The sequence below is a fragment of the Colletotrichum abscissum genome, assembly GCF_030869225.1.
Source record: "Colletotrichum abscissum strain IMI 504890 chromosome Unknown Scaffold_5.1, whole genome shotgun sequence".
Lineage (NCBI taxonomy): Eukaryota > Fungi > Ascomycota > Sordariomycetes > Glomerellales > Glomerellaceae > Colletotrichum > Colletotrichum abscissum.
Window position 1 is genome coordinate 1,612,113 of NW_026850431.1, and position 24,528 is coordinate 1,636,640.

At 47.9% G+C, this 24,528-nt stretch overlaps 5 protein-coding genes across 5 annotated transcripts; 4 read left to right on the top strand and 1 right to left on the bottom strand.

Moving 5' to 3' along the window:
* Positions 1-7,871: 7,871 nt before the first annotated feature.
* Positions 7,872-12,480, top strand: CABS01_03032 (C2 domain-containing protein; the record flags this gene model as incomplete). Its single annotated transcript, XM_060536409.1, has 3 exons — positions 7,872-8,063; positions 8,135-11,101; positions 11,152-12,480. The coding sequence occupies 3 exons, from the start codon at positions 7,872-7,874 to the stop codon at positions 12,478-12,480; spliced, it is 4,488 nt and encodes a 1,495-aa protein (XP_060394321.1).
* A 784-nt stretch (positions 12,481-13,264) lies between these two features.
* CABS01_03033 (WD domain-containing protein) lies at positions 13,265-14,830 on the top strand (the record flags this gene model as incomplete). The annotated part of the gene is made up of 1 exon (XM_060536410.1): positions 13,265-14,830. The coding sequence occupies one exon, from the start codon at positions 13,265-13,267 to the stop codon at positions 14,828-14,830; it is 1,566 nt and encodes a 521-aa protein (XP_060394322.1).
* Positions 14,831-14,971: 141 nt separating this feature from the next.
* Positions 14,972-16,278, bottom strand: CABS01_03034 (beta-eliminating lyase; the record flags this gene model as incomplete). Its single annotated transcript, XM_060536411.1, has 2 exons — positions 14,972-16,035; positions 16,203-16,278. 2 exons carry the CDS (start codon positions 16,276-16,278, stop codon positions 14,972-14,974), a joined length of 1,140 nt encoding a protein of 379 aa, XP_060394323.1.
* Positions 16,279-17,589: 1,311 nt separating this feature from the next.
* CABS01_03035 (major facilitator superfamily transporter) lies at positions 17,590-19,611 on the top strand (the record flags this gene model as incomplete). Its single annotated transcript, XM_060536412.1, has 5 exons — positions 17,590-17,861; positions 17,925-17,946; positions 18,169-18,242; positions 18,313-19,095; positions 19,164-19,611. The coding sequence occupies 5 exons, from the start codon at positions 17,590-17,592 to the stop codon at positions 19,609-19,611; spliced, it is 1,599 nt and encodes a 532-aa protein (XP_060394324.1).
* Positions 19,612-22,122: 2,511 nt separating this feature from the next.
* On the top strand, positions 22,123-23,691 carry CABS01_03036 (uncharacterized protein; the record flags this gene model as incomplete). Its single annotated transcript, XM_060536413.1, has 1 exon — positions 22,123-23,691. The coding sequence occupies one exon, from the start codon at positions 22,123-22,125 to the stop codon at positions 23,689-23,691; it is 1,569 nt and encodes a 522-aa protein (XP_060394325.1).
* Positions 23,692-24,528: the final 837 nt, after the last annotated feature.

Below are 24,528 nucleotides of genomic sequence, written 5' to 3' on the forward strand. Positions count from 1 at the left end.
CATAGGTGTGATTATGTAAACATAGGTAAACTGACCTGTAGCCCCCCTGGTTACCTAACCTAACTATAGGAAAAAGGACGTAACCTAACTAATTTTCTAATTAGTTAGTTTAATTACCGTAGGACTAGCTAAGCGGATTTTTAATTAGTTAGAAAATCCTTAACTAAGCATAGACCACTTTTACTAATTATAACCTATATTACTAATTATATACCTCTTACCCTATTATATAAGTAGCCCCTATTATACCCCTATTAGCTTCGTATCCTATTCGTTACTTATTTATATTAAGCCCTTTATAAAGAGGATTATTAATTTACTTTTTCGCTCCCTAATTAATTTATAACTAGTTCCGAATTAATTCTACCTATTATAGTCTCCTATAAGTATTTAATAAGTTATATTTTCTAGAAGTATTTTATAATTATTTCTAAACTAATTCGGAACTAATTCTAAATAGGAAGCGTACTAGGACTATTATTTAAGTATTCCTAGCCCTAAGGGTAATCTTATCCACTATAAAAACCTGCCCCTTTTTGAGTATAATAAGGTATATAATTAAAAACTAGTTTAGGATTAGTTTAGAACTAATTTAAAATTATTTAGGATAATAAGATTAAGCTTATACTTAGTAAGGTATATTATAGATTCTTAGTTAATAATAAAAAGGTTACTTATATAATTATAAGTAATTCTTAAGTAATTTAGAACTAATCCTAAACTAATTCTAAACTCTTAGGAAACTTAATTTATTTTTAAGGGTAATCTTTATACCTATATTTATAAATATAAGGTTAATAATATTTTAATACGTATTAAGAGCTATAAAATAGGTACTAACTTTATTAATATAAATAATAAGGCCTTAAATAAGTAGTTTAGAACTATTTCGGAACTAGTTAAGAACTAGTTTAGAATTAGTTAATTAATTATTTATTTAGCTTTTTATAATAAGCTAGAGAAGGTCTATAAGAATTATAAAGTCCGCGGCCCCCTCTCTACTCTTTTTAAAAAAAAAAAAGCTAGATCTCCTACTCCCCTTTTAAAAGTCCCTATATATAATAAGGGAGGTAAGGAAGTTATAAGTAATTCTAAAGTAATTCCTAGCCTATTTTAAACTAATTCTTACTTTTTACTTAGCCTAATATAGCTATTATACGTCGTATTATTAATATAAATACTAAGTTTAAATATACCTCTTATAGTTCTTAAAAGAAGTATAAGTTACTTCGGAACTAGTTTAGAACTAATTATAAACTAATTCTAAACTATTTAGCCTACCCCCCCTCTTAGCTTAATAGTTTTTATTAGTTTTAGTAGAAGTTTTTTTAGGTTAAGGAGGAGATAAAAGAAGAGGAGGTTATTACCTCTTTTTTTAAGGATGTCTCTACTTAAGAAAATCCTATTATAATCGATTTTAATAATACTATAAATAAAGATAATAATAGTAATATAGAAGATACTAAGGCTAAGGATAATATTAAGGCTAAGGATAAAGATAATAATAAATAATTTAGAACCGGTTCGGTATCGCTTTGGGAATAGTTCGGAATTAGTTTAGTAGTTTATACTTTCGTCCTTTTAAAAAATACCTATATAATACTGTTTACTTTATATTAAATAATACTTAATAATATAAGTAATTAAAATAATAAAAATAAAAATATAATAATATATAGGTCTTAATTTGTTTATAATATTATAAACTAAATAGTTTTAAATAATAATATTAGAATATTGTTGAAATCGTAATACGTATATTAAATACTAAATCTAATATATATTAAAATAATATTAAATTATTTAAAACTTAAAAACATAACTAAAGTAATAATTATATTATATTATATTATTATTTAATTATCTTTATTAAGTATATTAATAAAAAGTATTATAAGCGAAATATTTAATATATAATTATAAATTATATTATATTATTAAATAACTATAACTTTATTAAATATATATAATATATATAATATATATATATTATATTAAAACTTTAGTTTTTAGTTTTTATATTATATTATTATTAAGAATTGTTATAGAATAAAGAGGAATAGGGTCTAAAGTAATTCGGAATCGATTCTAAACTATCTCTAAAGTCTTTATTATAGTTCTTATAACTATAATCTCCTTTCCTTAAGCTCTAATCGGCTTATTTCTAAACGTAGCTCCCTTTTTTAAATATTTAATAAAGTATAATGCTTAATAATATCTTTATTTTAACTTTAAATAACCTCGCTTTATAAATTTATTATAGATATGTAACGTAAATTTTAATAAATAATATTAAAAAAGGTTACTTAGGAAAGACTTCGTAATCTATTTAGAAGGAGTTTTAAAGGGCTTAGGGATGGATTTTATACCCTTTATTATAACTACGACCGATTCCAAGACCTTAACCGGCTACGTAAACTTATATTAAAAAGTACTAGGCTTAAAGAATTACGAGGTAATAATTTAATAAATTGCCGATAAGCCCCTATATTTTGTTTATATAGAGCTAGTTCTTATTATTCTAAACGACGTTAACGTTTTGTTCCTAAACTAGTTTAGAATTAGTTTTGAATTTAGTTATAAATAGTTTTAAGGGGTTTATACTTAAATAACTAGCTAAGGTATAATATCTTTTAATAATAAATATATCCCGCTAAGTAAGGCGAATACCTAATTTTAAAAAAAGGGTATCTTACTTAAAAAGGTGTTTATTATATTCCCTAGATCTAAATATAGTAATTAGTTCTAAATTAGTTCTAAAAGGATTCCGACCTATTTCTAAATATAAACTAATAACGGGACGAAACGATTATTTTATATATACGAAGCTTAATAGAGGGCTTTTATAATATTAGTATAAGTATAAAACTTATCCTAATCCTTAAGAGGTATTTATAAATAGGTTTAGTTAAGTCTAGTTATAATATTCCTCTAGGATTTATATTAAGCCTAAAGTAAAATTAATAAATTACTTAGTATCGATTTTAAATTAGTTATAAACCTCTTTTAAATAAGTTCTAAATTACTTTACTTCGTAGTTAATTATATAATAAAAAGTAATCCTTTTTTAATTAATAGAGTAAAATACTCCTTATTTAATTCTATTTTGAGTTTGGGGAGCGATTTTTTAGAACGTATTTCTTAATATTACGGTAGAAATAGACTAAGTAAAATCGAATATATTTTTTAACTTACTATTCCTAGGGGCGATATTATAAATTGTAATTAAGCAATAAATATTAACCAAACCCTTTTTAAATTAGTTCTGAACCGATTCTAAACCTTATATAAAAGGATTTTATAAACTTACTTATTAAGTTCTTATAATCTTAGTTAATAGTAATACTTAATAACCCCTAGTTATATTTAGAAAGATATTTTTATTAGATAATATACCCAAAACGCTCTTTAAGAATTTAAAAAACAAGTTAGTATATCCTTTGGTATATTTTAGTACTCTCTATATTTATAAAAACTTAGAAGAGTGGAATAGCTATTTAAAAAGTTAGTAAATAGTTTAGAAATATTTTGGAATAGATTTAGAATCGCTTTAGAACCTTTTTAGGAAACTTCGTTATACTAGCCCTAAATAACCTTAACTTTATTATAGCCCTTAATATACTTATAATTCGTATCTAATTAGAAAGTCGAAAAGGCATTCTTTTTCTAAAGTTCAGCTTGCTCTAGATAGAAAGTAATACAAATATAATTATACCTATTATTATTAAAATATTAAATATATTAAAAAAAAGTTAGAATAGGTTCGGAGTCGATTCGGAAATAGTTCTTAACACTTTATAAAATACTTATGTTAATATAATAACGGGCTTGTATATATTAATACTCGTTTTATATAGCTAAGCGAGATAACTTAGTTAGAAAATAAAGAGCTTTTTATATTCGTATAATATTTATAAGCTAATCGGTATTACTAAGGGTACTATAAATCTCTATAATAGTCCGACTATAGAATTTATTATAAAGCTTAATAAGCTCCTTTAATTATAAGAATGTATCTAAAAGTAGTTAGAAACTAATTCTAAATATATTTAGAACGTTTTCCTTACTTAATCCGCTTCTTAGTTAACTAATCTTTTTTATAATATTCCGAAGTTCTAAATAAATACTTTTAGGTATTTAAGTAGGTAGTAGAGGGGGGTACTTATAGGTACTATAAGAAGTTAAAATAATTACTAGTTTTATAATAATATTAACTAGTACCTAATAGTTCTATTTTACTAAATATAATATTTAAAGAATTTCTTCTAGGATAACATAATTTATATCTAAATTGTATTAGAATTATTTCGGAATATATTTAGAATAGATTTAGAACTAGCTTATTATAATATCGTAATTTCTACCTATTACTTATAAAAAGGTAATACTTATTTCCTCCTACTATATTAACCTCTTCTCCCTATAATATAGAGCGTATTAAAGGTAAATAGGCTTAGTATTTAATTAAAAGAAATCTAATATAATAGTTTTCGCTATTACTATATAAATTCCTATAAATACACTATATAGTAAGTAATTAAGTACTAAGAATATATTAAAAAGATTCGGAATTAGTTCTAAATAGGTTGCGAATCGGTTTAGGATAATATATATATACTATATTAGTTATTAATAACCTCTATATTATAATTTTTATAGAATGGGGTATAAGAAGTATTTATTTTAAATTATCTAAGCTGTGCCTTTACCTACTTATAAAAATAATTAATAAGGACTATTTCTAAACTAGTTTAGAATCGATTTAGAAAACTTATATAATTACTCTTTTTTTTAGTAATATCTTATAAATACGTTTACGTATAGAGGTAATATCCTTAGCTATATTTTTTATAACTCGAGTATAGTTCTAATAAGGTAAAATTTAGTTAAAATATAAACACGCTTTATTACTAGTATAATAATACGTAAAGCGTTTATAAACTTAATTTTATAAAAAGGCGGATATAGTAGTTTTTAAAAGTACTAAACGAGCATTGTTATATTAAAGCTATTAAGTTCGGAATTAGTTTAAAAATAGTTTAAAACGACTTTAAAAAGTATTATATACCGTTCCCTATAGCGCTTTAATATTTTTTAAATATAAACTATGTATATCGATATAGTATATAATACTTTCTTTACTTATTTTTAAATACCGTATTAATTAATTATAATATATAATCTTTTATACTATAGTTTAGCAATTATTTCGTTAGTTCTAGTACCCGCTTATAGTAGCTTTAGTAAAGATTAAAGTAGGTAATACTTTAAAAGTTTTATTAAAAAGGTTCTAAACCTATTTAAAATAAGTTTAGAAATAGTTTAAAAAAAGTCTTATCTCTTTTTATTTAAATAGACTACTATTTTTATAAAATTCTTAGAATATATTAAGATTATCTCGTACTTATTAATTAAAATAATAAGGGTTAAAAAGTAGTATTAGTAATTTAAGTTCGGGGAAAATACCCGTATTATTTAGCGAATTTATTAAAGCTATTCTAAATAGGTTCCGAATTAGTCCTAAACTAATTCAGAACTATTTTAATATAACTATAATTTCTATCCGAGGTATATAAGAGGAGAAGTTAAAAAAATTCTATTTTAGTATATAGCCCGTGACCTAACCTATAGTATACGGATAAAAAGTTAAAAATATGTAGGGTAGTTAGCTAACCCCCCCCCCCCCTATAGGTCAGTTTACCTATGTTCACGTGATTGTGGCCTGCCAGTCATGAGCCTGTCATCGGTTCGCCATGGTCCGATCGATGAAGGATTGCCGGCAAGGATCGGGTAGCTGGGATGGACGTGATTCGACCGTTGTTTGGTAGCTTGACCGTTGGTCAGGGTGCCCAAGTTTGACCGTTGGCGGAGCTCTGCTGTGCCTTGACCTCGGCCCCCATCCAGCCACGAACTTCCCTGACAATCCTGACGACTGAGTGCAGAGGGGAGTGTCGAGACTGGAGGGGTAGTCGTGAGGAATGTTGGGGTGTCCGATTGATTCAAGGTGATAAGCTCGGAATTTGTAGGGTATTAAGATAGGTAGCGAGTCGTCAACGGCATCGAGCCGCTGAAGCATGGATGTACCAGCAGTGCGTCGATTGGTGACGATCGATGACTTGCTTCTGCCGGTGCGGGTCAAGGAGCGTGTAGGGAGTCTAATCGGATAGACTTAGCGGAATTCAATGTCGCAAAGGTGCTAGAGTTAAGACGACATAGCGGATAACGCAACACCTTATAGACGACTGAATTTATCAGCATACGATGCAGCAGAGAGGAATGTAAGCGCGGACGAATGGTGTCGCATCTTGTATCTTATTTCCAAAGTGTGTGAGGTGACAGAGAAACAGGTATTACCCGCACGCTGTATCCGTAGGTATTCTGTATGTCTGCAGTAGTGTGTATATTCGTAGTGGAGGTGGACGAACTGGAGGAATGAGCTTTCGGTCTCGGCGACCCTGACCAAGCTGGATGTTCGGCTCTTCCCCAAGCCTGCCCTGCCCTGCCCAGCGCCATGCAGCTAGGTAAGGTAAACCGCCCCCGCTTCCCTCTGGTGCTTCCATTCCAAGTGCAACCTTTCCGGGAAGGCACCCAACCTGGCACTTTCCCAGCTCGCCAGTCCCCAAGCAAGCTGAGAACCCCTGTCTTGAAGCTCCAGTAGCCAATCCCGCTGGTTTGGCTCGACAGGGATCGCTGCCCTGAGGTGCTGTAGGCAGCTCCCCCGCCCGACTTCAGCAACCAGTCACAGCCCAATGCAGCATTTCCCCCAGCTGAAATCTGCTGAGGTAATGGCGAGTATTACGTCGTTATCCGCTTTCTCTCTCCCTCCTGCACCACGGACACCAGGAAGCTGGTTGACAGCTTGCAAAGTACCCGAAGAGAGGCCTCATTGCGATTGCTTCACTCCGTACTGCCCGAGAAGTCATCCAAAAGATACCTTACCTTAGGTATCCAAAGAAAATAAGGGAGGTGTGGTTACTGGAAATCATGGTCTTAGCCAAGCATTCGAGGTACCTTTATGGTTTAGCATCGCACCTTGCCTGACGGTTAAAACCCCCCACCCCCTGCTCTGCTCGTCTCGCTTTTCTGGTGCCATGAACCGGTTGAAGCTGCAGTCGTAATCTTGTAATGTCCCAGTCGCACTTGCACTCACTTTCTTGCATCAAGGTAGGTTCTAGTTGGTCAGAAAACTTGTACATGGCACTTGTGCACTCTGCACCACCTTCCATTGACGCCCACCCCATCGATCGGCCTGTTGTTCCGCCCGGGCAGTCTCTCCAAGTTCCAACCGTCTCCAAACGCACCAAGTACTTCGTACCGGCTACCCAATCCATGCCACGGCGTAGCCGCTAGCGAACCTGACGTATCTGTGCCAAATTCCCAATCCAACCTTCACCTTTCTGATTCTCCATCCACTTCATCACTGCCACCTTTGCCTTGCCCTCCCTCCACCTTGGCTTCGTGGCTTCCCACCTTCTGTCTTTCTTCTACCGAATCTTGTTCTACTTCGTGCCGCCCTCCACAATTTCTTCACTAAGCTATCTTAGTATTCCAACTACTGGCCGACCAGCCACAGTCCGGCCACTCTCCATTCACTCCCTCCTTTTTCCCTGTCGCCGATCTACTTCTCTCTTCTCGTCTCTTTTTAGTCCGAGACCCTCCCTGAGACCCTCCTCGCGTCCCTTCTCCAATTTCGTTACTTGTTCACTCTCTCCCCTCCAAACTCCAATTCCAACGAGGCCACCGGTCTACCTCGTCCATTGCAAGACCTACAATTGCATGCGTCGGTACAGCATCGCAAGCTGAGCGCCTGGCTAATTGACTCGGTCATCCCACACTAAGCTGCTCCGCGCGGCGCCCGAGAGCTTGACAAGATGGCTTCCGCACTCGAGAAGAACGAGCTCAAGGTTCAGGGTGTCGTCGAGGCTGCCCAGGATCCCGAATCCAACGTTTCCGCAGACGATGCTCAGAAGAAGATTGTCGAAGAGTCCAAGAAGGCTGGTATCACCGCCTTCACCTTCGACCCCGATGCGAGCCCTGAAGAGAAGCGCCGCCAAGCTGCAGCTGTGAGTTGCGCAACCGAGTTCCCCACTTCACCATTGAATCGAGCCGAACTGACACGTCTCTTGTTTGCCAGGCCGTTCCCGCAGGCTTCCATTCCCAGCGAACCAAGGGTATTTCAGTCGTAACCGATGTGGCTGATTCGAGTGCCCCCGTCACCGATCTTCCACCCCCGACCAAAGAAGGCGTCATCGAATTGCCCAAGGACAAGGACGGAAACACGATCAAGACCAACGATCCCCAAAGCCATGACGAAGAACCATACACGAGAACTGGTTGGGCCCCGAGGTTCGGCTGGCCCGCTGACGACCTCCATGATGCGGCAAGTCTCCTAGATCACTCGACCTGGCTCGAAAGTAACATCCCGGATAAATTCTACGGAGACTGGTACCATAATGCCGCCATCATTGCCTTTGCCTGTATCTCTTCATGGCTCGTCGCTGTTTTGGGCGGAGGCCTTGGCTGGGTCTTTATTCTCATGGCTGTCTGCTCAACTTACTACCGGACTTCCATTCGCCGAGTCAGGCGCAACTTTCGAGACGACATCAACAGAGAACTTTCGCTGAAGAAACTTGAGACTGAAACCGAATCGCTCGAGTGGATCAATTCCTTTATGCTCAAGTTCTGGCCTATCTATCAACCCGTTCTGGCACAAACCATCATCAACTCTGTTGATCAGGTTCTCAGTGGTGCTACTCCCGCCTTCCTGGACAGCTTGAAGCTCAAGACGTTCACTCTCGGCTCAAAGCCTCCGCGAATGGAGCACGTAAAGACGTATCCCAAAGCTGGAGATGACACCGTCATCATGGATTGGAAATTTAGCTTCACCCCCAATGACACGGCGGATATGACCTCCAAGCAAGTCAAAAACAAGATCAACCCAAAGGTTGTTCTTGAGATTCGAGTTGGAAAGGCCATGATTAGCAAAGGCCTGGACGTGATCGTTGAGGACATGTCTTTTTCTGGCATCATGCAACTCAAGATCAAGCTACAAATCCCTTTCCCTCACATTGAAAAGGTGGAGATGTGCTTTCTGGAAAAGCCCACGATTGATTACGTCTGCAAACCTCTCGGTGGTGAGACTTTCGGATTCGACATCAACTTCATTCCTGGACTCGAGTCTTTCATCCTCGAGCAGATCCACGGCAACCTGGCTCCCATGATGTACTCTCCCAACGTATTCCCCATTGAAGTAGCCAAGATGCTGGCTGGAACCCCGGTTGACCAGGCTATCGGCGTGGTTGCTGTTACTCTCCATGGCGCTCAGGGCCTCAAGAACCCGGACAACTTCTCTGGTTCGCCCGATCCGTATGCCGCCTTGACCTTGAATCGCCGCCAGCAGCTTGCCCGCACAAAGCACGTCAAGGACACCGGAAACCCGCGCTGGAACGAGACTCACTACATCATCATCACTTCTTTCAATGACTCTCTGGATATCCAAGTATTCGACTACAATGACTTCAGAAAACACAAGGAACTGGGCGTGGCATCGTTTGCTCTCGATCAGGTCGAGGAACTGGCTGTTCACGAGAATGAAGTCCTTGAGGTCATTGCAGACGGCAAGGCTCGAGGTCAGCTCTCCTGCGATATCCGATTCTTCCCAGTCATGGAGCCCAAGAAGTTGGAAGACGGCAGCTTGGAGCCTCCGCCGGACTCCAACACGGGTATTCTCAGATTCACAGTGGAGCAGGCTAAGGATTTGGATGGCACCAAGAGTCTTGTCGGTCTTCTCAACCCTTATGCTACTCTGCATCTCAACGGCCGAGACGTCCACTCTACAAAGAAGCTAAAGAGGACCAATAACCCGATCTGGGATAATGGCTCGAAGGAGATGTTGATTACTGACAAGAAGAACGCTAAACTCGGAGTCACGATCAAAGACGACCGCGATCTTACTGGCGACCAGGTCATTGGCAAGTACCAGATCAAACTCGAGGACATGCTGGAGTGCATGGGCAAGAGCCAGGAGTGGTTCCATCTCTCTGGCGTCGCGACCGGTCGCGTGAAGATGATGGCTCAATGGAAGCCGGTTGCTCTTTCTGGTGTAGTCGGTGGAACGGGAGGTTACGTCACCCCGGTTGGTGTTATGCGTTTCCACTTCAAGAACGCAAAGGACCTTCGCAACTTCGAGACTCTCGGCAAATCCGACCCCTACGTGCGCGTTCTTCTCTCTGGCATTGAGAAGGCTCGCACAGTTACCCATAAGAACACTCTTGATCCCGACTTTGATGAGGTTCTCTACGTTCCAGTCCACTCGGCTCGCGAGCGTCTTACGCTCGAAGTCATGGACTCTGAGAAGATGGGCAAGGATCGCAGTCTTGGTTTGATTGAAGTATTCGCTGGCGACTACATCTCGCAAGCTGAGAACGGCGAGTACAACGTTCACGATCAGAAGAAGATGTTCCAGGGTGGTCTGCAGCTTCATGGCAAGGGCATCGCAAAGGGTGTTCTGACCTACACGGTATCCTTTTTCCCTTGTCTCAATGTTGCCGACCCCGAAGACGAGGAGGAAGAGGCTCAGGCGGCTGCAGCTGCGAAGGCGATCGAGGATGCTCCGCGATCGTCAGAGGCCGGTAAATTCAGCAGCTCCATGGAGAAGAAGACCGAAGAGAAGAAGGACGGAGCCGAGTTGGAAATCAGTCCGCCAAAGACACCAGTCACTCCTGTCTCACCTACTATGCCCAGGAAATCCAAGGATGAGAGCGGCCCGCCTAAGATTCGGCTGTCCCCTCAGGAGCTTCTGAAGTATGAGTCTGGTCTCTTGATCTTCAAGCTCATGGAAGCGGAGATGCCTGAGCACAACACACACTTGGAGGTCTGGGTCGACGACATGGCCTTCCCTTCGTATACCTCGTCTGCCGCCAAGCACAAGAAGCACGCATTTGATGAAATTGGCGATTGTTTCATCCGAGAGCTCGACTTCTCTCGTCTTACACTCAAGGTCCGTGAGAAGGGCGACAAGGTAGAGGGCAGCGACAAGGACAAGGACCACACCATCGCCAAGCTGCAGGGAAACACTTTGGACACGCTGAAGCAGTGCCTGGTGAGTTTTTTCATCTCCTGGAAACATGACAAATTGCTAACCAGTTTTAGAACAACCCCACGACTCTCAAGTTGAAAGACAAGGAAAACCGGCCCAGCAGCGTCAAGGTCAGCCTCAAGTATATTCCCGTCAAGATGCAGCTGGATCCGAGCGAAAGTATCAACAACATGGGTACACTCCGCGTCGATGTTTTAGATGCCCAAGACCTACCGTCAGCCGACTCAAATGGCAAGAGCGATCCTTACTGCAAGTTTGAGCTCAATGGCGAGGATGTGTACAAGACCAAGGTTCAGAAGAAGACGCTGCACCCTGCCTGGAACGAATTCTTTGAGGTTCCCGTCCCATCGAGAACGGCTGCCAAGTTCAAGGTCACTGTGTGGGACTACGATTTCGCCGACAAGCCCGACTTCCTTGGAGCTGCCGACATCAACCTTGAGCAGCTGGATCCCTTTAGACCTAGTGAGAGTCGACTAATTCTGGATGGAAAGTCGGGCACAGTCAGATTGAGGATGCTTTTCCGGCCCTCGTATGTCACTCGCACTCGCCAGGGCACCTCTACCTTTTCCGGAACATTCGCGGCGCCTGGGAGAATCGTCACTGGCATTGCTGGAGCACCCATCAAAGTTGGCAGCACCGTTGGTCACGGCGTGGGCAAAGGTGCCTCGTTCCTCAAGCGTGGTTTGTTTTCCAGAAAGGAGGATGACGCAGATGGTGCGTCGTCTAGTTTCAACGATATCCCGACCATTGTCGAGAATGGAGGCAGCCCTCCTGGACCGACACCTGGCCTCGGACTCAAGCGAGCAACAGGATTCTCCACATCGGATGGGAGTGAATCTCCCGATACGCGACCGGGCACCTCCAATGGCTCTACACTAGGAGGTCACGCGCGTAAACAGAGCAACGGGGCCGCTTCTGTTCACAGCTTGAACCCAGGTTCCCCTGGCTCAGGAAGCGCCTCTTTCACCGTCGTGTCTGCTACGGGATTCCCTCCCTCAACCGACTTGTACATCACTATCAACCAGTTGACGCCCAAGCCCAAGGCAATTGGCAAGACCAAGCACCATAAGGACGCCACTGGTTTCTTCCGATTCAACGAGACTTTCAAGACCACATGCACACCCGATACCCAATTCAAGATCGAGGCCAAGGGCGAGCACACCCTCAGGAGCGATGACGACCTGGGCGAAGCCCTTTACTTCGTCGATGAAACCGGAACTGGAGCCGAGAAGGAGATCAAGGTTGGAAGCGGAACGGTCATTATGAAGAGTACCTTCGTCGCATCAGCCAGCACCTTGGACCCTGACAGCCCCAAGTCGATTGTTCGCCGCAGCTTCATGAGCAAGCGTGAGAGTCGCAGCAGAGAGGGAACACCGAGCTAATTGATTTGGTTCCAGCTCGTGTGTCGAACCTGGTTTCTGGACCGTAACTGTTTTTTTCATACGTCCTTTTCCTTTGATAACAAAAAGCTTTTTGAACTCTTTCAGATACCTTGGATGTTGCCCAACAAGCTGGCGATTACCATCCACTAATGAGTCTTTCCATTTTTTCTTCTCATTTTATTTTGTACTGGAGGGCGTAGTCGGAGGCTTTGGGGAGACGGTCGGATAGGGCGTGGACGGGTGGTAGAGAGAGCAGGGCAAACAGGTCCATAGCTTCTTGTACCTGAGTTAAGATGCAATTCAAGCTATCCAATTTCACTGAGCCAGCTTCATACGCTTTTATGCTACATCAGCCTCAAAGCCTTGCACCGTGTCTTAATGCTCGAATTTAGGTCAAACATCAGGAATCTCTTTTCATCATCTTTCGCCTTCTTTGTAAAGTAGGGACTCAGCCAGCCAACCTGGAACGTTTCCTTTAGAGACTCGGACAGCGGGCAGCGGGACGGCGAAAAGAGCCACCGTAGCCGAGAAATTTTCAGTGGACCCCGAGTGCATTGTGGCTGGCGCGCGCACCTTTAGCTCACTACTTGCTTGCACGTACTGTTGTAAGCTCTACGAAGTCCCAAATACCAAACAATTATTTCCTTCACTAGGCATCCATTGGAGCTCAATCGGCCCCCCCCTTAGCTACAGAACCCTCGAATGACGCCTTCGAATTACCCTCTTCACGCGACTTTGCAATAACTCTGACTTTCCCGGGCCGAAAGCCCTCCCGCTGCCCAAGATGATGCACCCTTCACGACAAGCCTACGTCGAGGAGGCAATGGACGAGGATCGAGGTATCGCGCTGGAGGACGTCCCCGTCGACCACGACTACGAGATTCCCTCCGCATTTGCCGGCGCCGCGCCTGAGAAGACGTCGGCCGTCCTGGCGCAGATGGAGAGGAAGAAGCTGGCGGCGAGTATCGCGGTGCCCACGGACGACAACCGGGTGCGCACAAGGCTCAGAGAGATGGGCGAGCCGATCACGCTCTTTGGCGAGGGCAAGCCCGAACGCAGAGACCGCCTCCGGAACCTGCTGGTTACCCAGCTGCTGGCCAACCAGCAGGAGATGGATGGCATCGAGAACGGCGACATCACAATGGAGGACGCCGAGGATGAGGACGAGGACGAGCAGGACGAGGAGTTTTACACACCCGGCGGCCAGGCCCTGCTGCAGGCACGCATCGATATCGCAAAGTACTCCCTGCCGAGGGCGCGGCGGCGGGTGCAGTTTCAAAAGGCCGAGTCTACGATCCCGTTGCGTACACACGTCAAGTTCCGGAAACAGATCAAGGAGAAGCTGGATGGCTTCGAGCTCCAGGGCAGTCAGACGGCCGGCGAGAGACACGTCAGCATGACGAGATTATCGCCAAACGGAGAGCTCGTTGCCGTGGGGAACTGGGGCGGAGCGCTCAAGCTCATTGAGATCCCGAGCATGGAGGCCAAGATGAATCTCCGAGGACACACACAAAAGATTAGCGGTATCTCATGGTATCCGGGGTCCACGCTACCCGAGGCCAACGTGTCACCCGATACCGTGAACCTCGCTTCCGGCGGAGCTGAGGGCTTGGTCCACCTGTGGTCTCTGAACAAAGATACCCCCCTTTCGACCCTGACGGGCCACGGCGGCAGGGTATCTCGCGTCGAGTTCCACCCTTCCGGCCGATATCTGGCATCGGCCTCAGACGACACGACGTGGAGGCTCTGGGACGTGGAAACGACGGCGGAGCTACTGCTGCAAGAGGGCCATTCCAGGGGCGTCTACGCCGTCAGCTTCAACGCCGACGGCTCCCTCCTGGCCAGCGCGGGCCTGGACAGCATCGGCCGCATCTGGGATCTGCGGTCCGGCAGGACGGTCATGATTCTCGACGAGCACATCCAGCCCATCTACGCGCTCGACTGGGGTTCCGACGGCCACAGGGTGCTGTCGGGCTCGGCCGACGGCTGGGTAAAGTGCTGGGACGTGCGCAAGGTGCAGCGGACGGCGAACCTCGGCGCGCACGCCAAGGCCGTCTCGGACGTGCGGTGGTTTCGGGGCCTGGACGACCCGATCGACGGCCACCCGCCCGGCCCTGACGAAAAGGGCGCGCAGCAGCCCAAGAAGGCGGGCACGTTTTTCGTCTCTGGCGGGTTCGACGCAAAGATTAAAATCTTCTCGGCCGACAACTGGGGGTTGGTGCAGACGCTCAGCGGGCACTCCGGGCCGGTTGCCAGTGTCGATGTTAGCAGGGACGGCAAGTGGATTGTCAGCGGTGGCCACGACCGGACGGTCAAGCTCTGGGGCCGGAATGATGGCGAGGGAGTGTAAGGAAGATGATTTGGTTTTGGAGACGGACGGAGACACCGACTCCTGTAGAACAATAAGATACCCCCTTCCAAGTTCAGTCAACTCGCCAACTCCCATCGAACCAGATTTTGAAGCATCGCCTCAAAGTTCATGAAAGACCATCTATAACCTCGCCTTGGGCAATCCACCAACCCCATCAGACGCCCCCCGAACCCTCCCAAGAACCTCATCCATCACATCCCCCAACGCCCTCATCGCGCCCTCCCCAACCTGGTGATGCAACACGACCCTCTTCCCATCCAACTTGATCCCCCTCCGCCTCCCAGCCTCATTCCACCGCTCCAAACCCACACCGCAACCCCGGAGATCCAACCAGACCATATTCGTCTCGACAGGCTTTAGCAGTACTCCGCCCCGGGAAACCCACATCCTCCCAACCTCAGCCGCCATCGCCCGGCTCCTCCCCAGCACGCCCCGAGAGTCTCGGTTACCCAGGCCGAAATTCTCTAGAACGGCCTGCCGCGCCGCGGCGGCCAGGACGCCGGCCTGTCTCATCCCGCCGCCTATACTCTTGCGTATCCTCCGCAGACGCTTGATCAGCTCCGACGAACCCAACACCATGGCGCCCATCGGCGCGGCGAGGTTCTTGCTGAAATCGAGGGTTAGAACGTCGCAGCACCGTCCGAATTCTTCCAGGGTGCCCGCGCCCGCGGATACGGCTTCCCAGAGCCGCGCGCCGTCCACGTGTACGCCGATCCCCCTCTCCCTGGTCCACTCTCTGATCCTCCGCAGCTCCGCGAGCGGCACGACGACGCCGGAGGACGTGTTCTCGATGCTCACCACCCGCGTGGGGCATTTATGTACGTCGTCCGTCACGACGGCATGTTTCTCGACGTCTTCTAGGGTCAGGTACAACCCGTTGCGCGGGCGGACGCCCTGGATCGTGGCGCCCGAGAGGTGTGCTACGCCGCCGGCTTCCCAGTGGATTATGTGCGCGGAAGCGTCGGCGAGGACGGCGTGGGGCGGTTGGGTTAGGAGGGTGCGGAGGGCGAGCTGGTTTGCCATTGTGCCGGTGGGGACGAAGGCTGCGGCGGCGTGGCCGCAGGTTCTCGCGAGCGAGGTTTCGAAGGCGGTGGTTGTGGCGTCTTCTGCGTAGACGTCGTCGGAGAGGGTTGTTTGGGATATTGCGGTTAGCATTGTTAGGGAGGGGGTTGTTATTACGTCGCCTAGGGGAGGTTAGTGGTATATCTCTCTCTCTCTCTCTCGCGCGCTTGCGCGCGGTCGAGAGAGATGAACATTCGGGTGATTGGGAATAGAATGAAGACGAAGATGAGGGTTTTGCATGGGATGGCGTAGAAAGGAGGACTGAGAGGGAAAGGGGGTTTCGACTCACTCCTGAAGTCGAACGCGGCGCCGGTTTCTTGGGGCGAACCCCAGAGGATAGGGGTGTTCTCGTCGTCGGGCATCATAGTGAGGAATTCCAGCAGATCTTTAGATGCCGAAGGACGGTGTATAAATTGCTAGTCTTGATGAAATTACGGCGAGTTTCTAGAGCATTTCCTGTATGAAAACTATCAAGCCCGAAGCAAAGCCGTGGTGGAACCAGGAATCAGGCAACACGGGCAGTTTGGCAGTTGCTTGCAAGTGCGTCCGGCAAGCGCTGTCCAGGTCTTGCAGGGACCATGTTAATAAGGACGCCCCTAAAAGGCAAGACGATCTCATCTCAGCCGGGTTGGAGATGTTATCACGAGACACCTACGTTTAGATCTCTTGCCGCCTTACAATCTGAGCCGAGGAAAGGAACATCACCACCCCATCCGAACTCATTGTGGCGTTTCTAGAAGGATTCGGGTTGAGGCTGTCGAGCACACAATCCTCTGTCAGCCGCGCGCGCGGGAGGGGCATCCAGACGGGAAACGGCATGGCGTATGTATGTATGTATGTAAGTGAGAGATGTCATGCAGTCAGCTCAGGGCCCATCGCAATCACGTCGCCCCAGGTCTGTCAAATCAGCGATATAACCATCCTCAAGAGGAAACGAGAGAAGGCTAGTGAACGAACTAGGTCAGCTCAACAGGTCGATTCTAGAAGGTATGCTCGATATGCCTCGGGTTCGGCTCCAGCCCCAAGTAGATCATCGAGGTTCAATGCCGTGATGTGTATCAGTGATTGGACCGTTGACGCGACGTCGGCCTCCAAGTGCTTACGGCAGATGTAACCCGTCTAGGATCTCACATGCAGCAAATAGTCTGCTTCCCCTTTTGATCCTTTAATCACCATGGGCTTTCATTTTGGTGATTTGTAGCAGCATTCACGATCTCCAAACGGGCTTCTTGGATCTCTTGGAAGGGGAACTTGGAGGCTGAGCCTTTTTTTTGCTCGCTTGCTTTCGCCTCTTCGGAGTTAGCTGGGCATTTGTTGGCATTGTAGGATTTGTATTGAACATGTATATGACTAAGAATATGAGAAGGAGGAGGATATGTTCTCTTGGCCTAACGTGTGTGTCTGTTGAACAGAAAAGACCGATGCCTTGTCTTCGATCAGCGGTGTGGGATATAAGCCGGTAGCCGGAAGCATGACGCAGACCCAAAAGAAAGGGGGAGAAATACAGACGATGGTACTCTGCTGGCGTTTATTCTACGATTCTCCTCTTCAACCATATTCCTTTCCTCTTGTCCCTTTCCCATACCCACCCACCTAGACTATGCTCACCTCTCATCTATAACGTTCATCCCCTCGTCCCCTTTCCCCCTCCCACCTTACGCCGGACGCCCCCAGCCATGGTCCTACAGAGCCACGACGCCCAGGAGCCGACCGGGTTTCCCGATGTCAAAGCCCTTGCCGCCGTTGCCGTCTCCTCCTGCGCCGTCGTCGAGGACACGAAGGCGGGTACGTATACGGATGAGAACGCCGTCCTAGCAAGGTACGGACTCGAGAGGCGCGCCGACGGCTTCGTCAACTGGCAGCGGGACTGTGCTACGCACCCGCGGAACTGGACTACCAGACGGAAGGCGTTTGATACCACGGTCATCATTCTGTTTGAGCTGTACACGTGAGAGAGAGCCTTTTTTCTTCTTTTTTTGTATATGTTTTCAGTAGCTGACAGGTTGAAAAGTACAATTATAAGTACAACTGGAGTATGTGATCACACCACCTTACCTTGTCTTATATTGCCTACTCCCCATCTCTGTCGAACCGTACCGAGATAATCCGTATCGCGGCAGGAACCGAGCAGTGTGGGGGTGTTCGTTGCTACACCAAAGTTCCCTATACCTACCTTACACAACAATGTCAACCTACCCATCAAATACAGAACCAAAGACAGATTGATATGCTAACAAGGCTCTGCCCCTACACAGGCCGTCGCCGCAACCGAGGCGGCTCCAGACTATGGTCTCAGTCGTCAGGTATCCCTGGTGGGCTTCACCCTAATGTAAGCTTTTCTCTCTCCCCCTCCTTCCCAGTTCTCCTGGAAAAGAAGTCCTGACGGACAACAATAATAGGTACCAGCTAGGCCAAGCAATAGGCGGCTTCCTCATCCCCCCCTTTTCCGAGCTCTTTGGCCGCCGCCTCCCCTACCTCATCTCCTGCGCCGCTTTCTGCCTCGCGAGCCTCCTCACCGGCCTAGTCCGCGATCCCGCAGCCGTCTACGCAGGGCGTTTCGCAGCGGGGCTCGCCTCGGCCGTGCCGTCCGTCGTCATCGCCGGCAGCGTGGAGGACATGTTCAACACGAAGCAACGGGTCTGGATCATTGTCCTCTGGAACGCGGGGACAACGGTCGGCTTGTGCTTCGGCCCCGTCTACGCCGCGTATATTTCGCAAGCGGTCGGGTGGCGGTGGGTCTTCCACAGCGCGGCCATCGTGACGGCGGTGCTGTTCCTGGCCATGTTTGGGATCAGGGAGAGCCGGCCTAGTATCCTGCTGGGGGCCATTATCAAAAAGATCCAGAGGGAGAGGACCACGATGCGAGAACTGTCGTGGCATAACCCGGACGAGGCGCGCGACTGGCGGGCCCTGGTCCGGATCAGCGTTCTTCGACCGGGCAAGATCTTGCTCACGGAGCCGTTGGTCGTTATGGTGGCGCTCATCTCGGCGTCGTCGTGGGGCATGATTTACCTTTTTACCGAGTCGCTCACCGTGGTCTACGTCTCGCTCGGGTTCACCAAGACGCAGGCGTCGTTACCGTTCCTGGCCATCGCCGTTGGCGTCGTGTTCACGTTCCTCCCTCGTCTGTGGGATATGAAGGTCGTCCGAGACCGCCAACGAAAGCAGATTCCCATCCAGCCGTGAGTTTACTCATGTATCCTTCCCATACGTTCATCGAGATCTCTCAATGCTAACCTCCCTTGACCAGAGAGGACAAAATCATCGGCTTCGCGTTCGCCGCCCCGGCACTCGCCATCGGGCTGGCGTGGTTCGCGTGGACGGTCCCACCCCTGGTGCCGGGCGTCCACTGGGCGGTGCCCACGGCGTCGCTCGTGCTCGTGGGCTTCGCGGTCAACGAGACGGCGCACACTTTGAGCGGCTACCTCGCGGACTCGTACCTGCTCTACTCGGCGTCGGCGTTCTCGGGTCTCGCGCTCGTGCGGGCCGTCGCGTCGGGGCTGATGCCGCTGGTGGCGCACGAGATGTACGCCGGGCTGAACGCGAACTACGCGGGCACGATACTGGCAGGGCTGGCGGCCGCGTTCTGCGTGACGCCGTGGGTGTTTTTCCGGTTCAGCAAGAGGTTGAGGCAGAGGAGCCCGTTTGCGCGGTTTAGTCTGGAGACGCACTACCTGACCAACGTAGAAGATAATTAGTAGATCAGTGGTGATTTCCAAAAGCCATGCAGAGAAGTGAAGCGTCGTTTCGATGTCTGGCAAAATTACAGTTTGGGCTTAGTCAATCGGCGTTGACGTGACCATCGAGGAGGGAAGATCGTCGTCGGCCGAGTTTCGACAGGGTTGGGTGCGGTGGATGGCGTACCTTATTCGGTGGGAACCAGTGGGGAAGGCGTTCGTGGGTGCTGCGACGAACATGTGTTTGCGGTGTTTTGATTGATTCCAGAAAATGAGGTTGATCATAGAGCCCACGAACTATACGATTCCTGACAGGAAATTATTGGTGCCAATAACCAGTCGCCTAACGTTCAAGTGACGCCTGGATATCTTCTGGGTGTCCAGAATAAGGTATCTATGCTCAGCTAACCATTGTCAACTCAAAGTGAGACAGATTGCTCGGGCCAGCGTAGCATGCATTCTGCATAACCCGGTAAAGTCACAGGAGTCTCGATCTTGTCCGAGACATGCCACAGAGATGAGAGACTAGACTTATTTCCTCCCCTGGTCAATCCTCTGACGTGGGCTCTTTGTTCCAGACGGGAGCTCCATGCCAGTTGGCATTCCTGAGATGCATTTCCTGCGGATGTTCAAATGTTGTTGTGTTCCCTTTTCCCTTTCAAGTTTTCGTATTCTCCCTTGGGACCCTTGGGAGAGATTCTGGTCTGGGCTCTTGGGTTGCGCAAAGACCAACTAACGGGTTGAGAGAGAGTGTGTGAGTGAGAGTGAGACCGTGAGACGGGGCTGGCGCATAAAAATAGCAAATTTGAGGAATATTAGCGAAGAGGCGGCGTTACTATGTGCGTGTTTGACGAGGTAGCGAAAGAGGCCGGTGTCAGACCACTTTGTGAGGTTACTAAGGCAGGTAGGTACCTTGGGTCCGTACTTTGTATCTTTGGGCTCTGCCGCCCTCCACATTTGGTGACATTTGGTGGACGTCATAAGGCAATCAATCAATCAATCACGCATCCTTGGCCGCTGGAGTCGCTTCTCTCTTTAATCTCGTGGTTTGGAGACGAATGGAGTCGGGACTGAGAGGAATCATTTTGCTGCCTCCGTCGATAGTCGGACATAAGCCAGCAACTACTTGACTGCAAGAGCATGTGAAATTGGGGAAAGAAAAGAAGTCCAAGTTCGATTGTTGGTGGAATTCCGACTGCGACTGGGAAGAACGATGAACATCCGGATGGTACCTTCCCGCTCCGCTGACACCGCCGACCAGATTCGGTAATACATTGCAGAATGCCACGCTGATCCCCGCTGCTAGCCGGCGACGATACGGAAAGGGAAGGCTTCGAAAGGGACGCCAGACATGTCTTTCAGCCCAGTGTTGTATATCTGTCCGGCATGACGCTGCATCAAATACAGTGGCCAGGGCAGGCAAAGGAGATACCTTACCCGCAGCCGACCTAACAAATTGGGAATGCCGTGACAATCCAGTGTCAGGGAAATGGGGACAGGCCACTGAAGGAGAGCCAGAAAATGCAAAGGGAAAAAAATCAAAAGACCCAGGCAATTTGGGCTGAGTTGGAACGAGGCAAGCAATGTCCATCGGGTTACAGGCTTACAGCCCCTGCGCCTGCCCAATGATAGCGCCCGAAAAGGCCCCAGCGCGGGTGCCCAAATTTTTGGCTTCCGCTTTGCCAATCCCACACCAGTGGACCAGTGTACCTGTGGATCCACACTTCCCCCTCGCGCCTCCCCCTCCAAAGTGCGGTGCTTTTGGTCACTTTCGGTCATTTTGGTGTGGTTTTGGGTGGGCAGGAAGTGGGAAGTGGGAAGGTGGGAGGGAAAAAAAGTGTCCGCTGCCCACAGCCATGTGAATGAAAAGTCACTCAGGTCGCTGGCTGACATGGCCTGGCCCTCTGGTTGGTCCGCTCACCTTGGGTCCGCCACTGTCTTACTACGGTACTTGTCATTTGTACCTGCCACTTGTACCTACCTTACGCCGAAACCCCCTGTACCCAGCCTGTGGGTGGCCTGTCCCGAGCGAAGGAGGAACGGCTTGGGCGGGCTGAATTTTCTTGAATTTGTTAAACCTTGGAGCCGGCCTGTTTCCATTTGATCCTTTCTCCTTTCCCTTTCTTCAACAACACCATTTTGGTGAATGCAACCACTCCTCCCTCTGAAAATGCCTTGTTGACTGACCGACTACTCAAGAAACCCCATCAAACACCAATGCCTAGTAAAAACGACACTTACGACATCACTTCTTGCTCATTCTTCCGCCGCCAGATGCGCCGAAACCCGAGCCACCAAAACCTCGAGAGAAACTACGAATCTGACCCGCGCGACGACCCCGAGCGACGACGAGGCACGATCTCCGTGCTTCACTCTTATCCATAACCCTCCTACCAAAGTGACGGCCACTACTGGTATAGGGCGCGACCGGGACACCGACGCGCGCCCCTCGTTCACGAGCAACCCATACTTTTACACGGAGCGGCCACCTTAAAGCCTTTCCCGTAAATTACCACCACCACCAACCCAGCCATGATTGCCAAGGCGACGCCCGCACTGAACACGGTGCGCGGCTTTCAAAACACCCCCGTCACCTCCGGCGATGAGGATTCCGACTACGGCGTTTGCGCTACCCCGCCTCTCTCCGCGAAGCGCTCCGGCCGCGCTGCCCTCATCGACGATGTCGTCAGCGCCAACTGTAGCCCCAACATGCGCGGGGCCTCCTCCCCTGCTGTCTCGGGCATCGCCAAGCTGCGCTTGCAGATGGAGCCTCTCAGCCTGGATAACTCTTCTCGGACGAGCACTTTGACCCTCAACGGCAGTAACGGCCACGGCGGCCTCTCCAAGGGACTGGGAATCAGCAGTGCTGTCATGAGCCGCTGCGGAAGCCAGGATGGCAGTCAGAGTGAGGCTGGCAGCGAGCGTTCCGAGACCGGGTCTACGAGCTATGAGGTCAACCTGGAGCATGACTATGTCGACGAGAGCGTTCGAGAGCGCAACGGTCACATCGTACCTATCGAGGGCAGCAAGGATGTTCAGCGTAAGATGACGGCCGACGACTTTGATCCCCTCCGATGCCTAGGAAAGGGAACCTACGGTACCGTGCTTCTCGTCAAGCAGCGCAACACCGGCCGGCTTTACGCCCAGAAGCAGTTCAAAAAGGCCTCCCTTACTGTGCACAAGAAGCTCATCGAGCAGACCAAGACGGAGCGTCAGATCCTTGAATCGGTCAACCGACACCCCTTTGTCGTCAAGCTCTACTACGCCTTCCAGGACCACGAGAAGCTGTATCTGATTCTCGAGTACGGCCAGGGCGGAGAGCTGTTCACTCACCTGAGCACCGAAAAGATGTTTGCGGAGCCCGTTGCCGCCTTTTACATGGCAGAGATGCTTTTGGCCATCTCGCACCTGCATAGCACCCTGGGTGTCGTGTACCGTGATTTGAAGCCCGAAAACTGCTTGCTGGACGCTGAGGGCCACCTGTTGCTCACTGATTTCGGCCTTTCCAAAGTCGCGGTCGATACCTCAGAGGACCACTGCAACTCGATGCTTGGAACTGTCGAGTACATGGCCCCCGAGGTCATCCAGGGACAGAAGTACGGAAAGGCGGTCGACTGGTGGTCTTTCGGCGCGCTGGGCTACGACTTGATGACTGGCAACCCGCCCTTCCGCGGCGGCAACCATGCCAAGATTCAGCAGAACATTGTCAAGCAGAAGCTCGTCATGCCGTACTTCCTGAGCCCCGACGCCAAGGATCTCCTGACGCGCTTGCTCAAGAAGGATCCCAAGAAGCGTCTGGGAGCCAACATGCCCAAGGACCTGCAAATCATGAAGGGCCACCGCTTCTTCAGAAAGATTGACTGGAAGAAGCTCGAGGCCAGAGAGGTCGAGCCGCCCATCCAGCCCATGATCACCGACCCCGAGCTCGCCGAGAACTTTGCGCCCGAGTTCACCGATTTATCCCTGAGCCCCGTCATCACGGCCAAGGACCCATGGAGCGCCATGTCGGCCAAGGAGGATGACCCCTTTGGCGGCTTCAGCTTCGTTGCGTCGAGCAGCATGTTGGAGAGCCACGCGTTTCGATTCACCACTGAAGTCTAGATTGTATTGTTCGTACACATCATCAGCAGTGATAGACGAAAGAGTATAGAGAGATCTGGGAGTGCTAGGCGAACGGCATGGGAAAAAGTCTAGGAGCCTCATTGTGAATTGGCGCGCCTAATGGACGCGCGCAGTACGGAGTTATTGAAGAGAAGCAAAGTCCGTTCATCCTTGGGCACTGAGAGTTTCTAGCCCTTCACTGCCCCGTTCGGTGCATGAGCGACGGAACAGTGAAGCATCGAGATTCGTTCTGTTGTTGGGTTTTTTTCTGGCGCACATCGCTAGTCCGTAGTTATACTTTTCCCCCTTCTTCGGTAGTCATTGGGCGAAGCATCGTCACGATAATACATACGAGTTTTTTCTTGGTTGACTTTTTTTGTCGTGCCCCTGCTTCTCTCCTCCCCTGCTTCAAATACTTTCGGCGACAGGCGCATATCGCGCCAAGCTTCAGTTTGCTTTGCAATCCAGTGGCTGGGATTTGGTCCTGGCACTTTTTTTGGACTCCGTAGTCAACCGCGCGCGCGCGCGAGCGCTTGCTTGGCAAATCCACGGATCTCAAAAGGGGGGGGGGGGGGGGGAAGGTGTGTATTCTCCTTCAAGCCTGGCCTGGGTCCCAGAGCCTTGGAACCTTCTTGGCGGTAATCTGAACGTTCGGGAAACCGAAAAAAAGCCATGACTAGCTGCCAAGATTTCCAAGACCAAGACGCCGGGGGGATTTCGTAAACAGTGAAGACAAGGAATGTCAGTCGGGATATTGACTAAAAGGTAGAAGAAAGTCTGTTCATCCTTTCCCTACGGGACACAAAAACACCAAGAAAAGACACCGAGAAAGGTAAA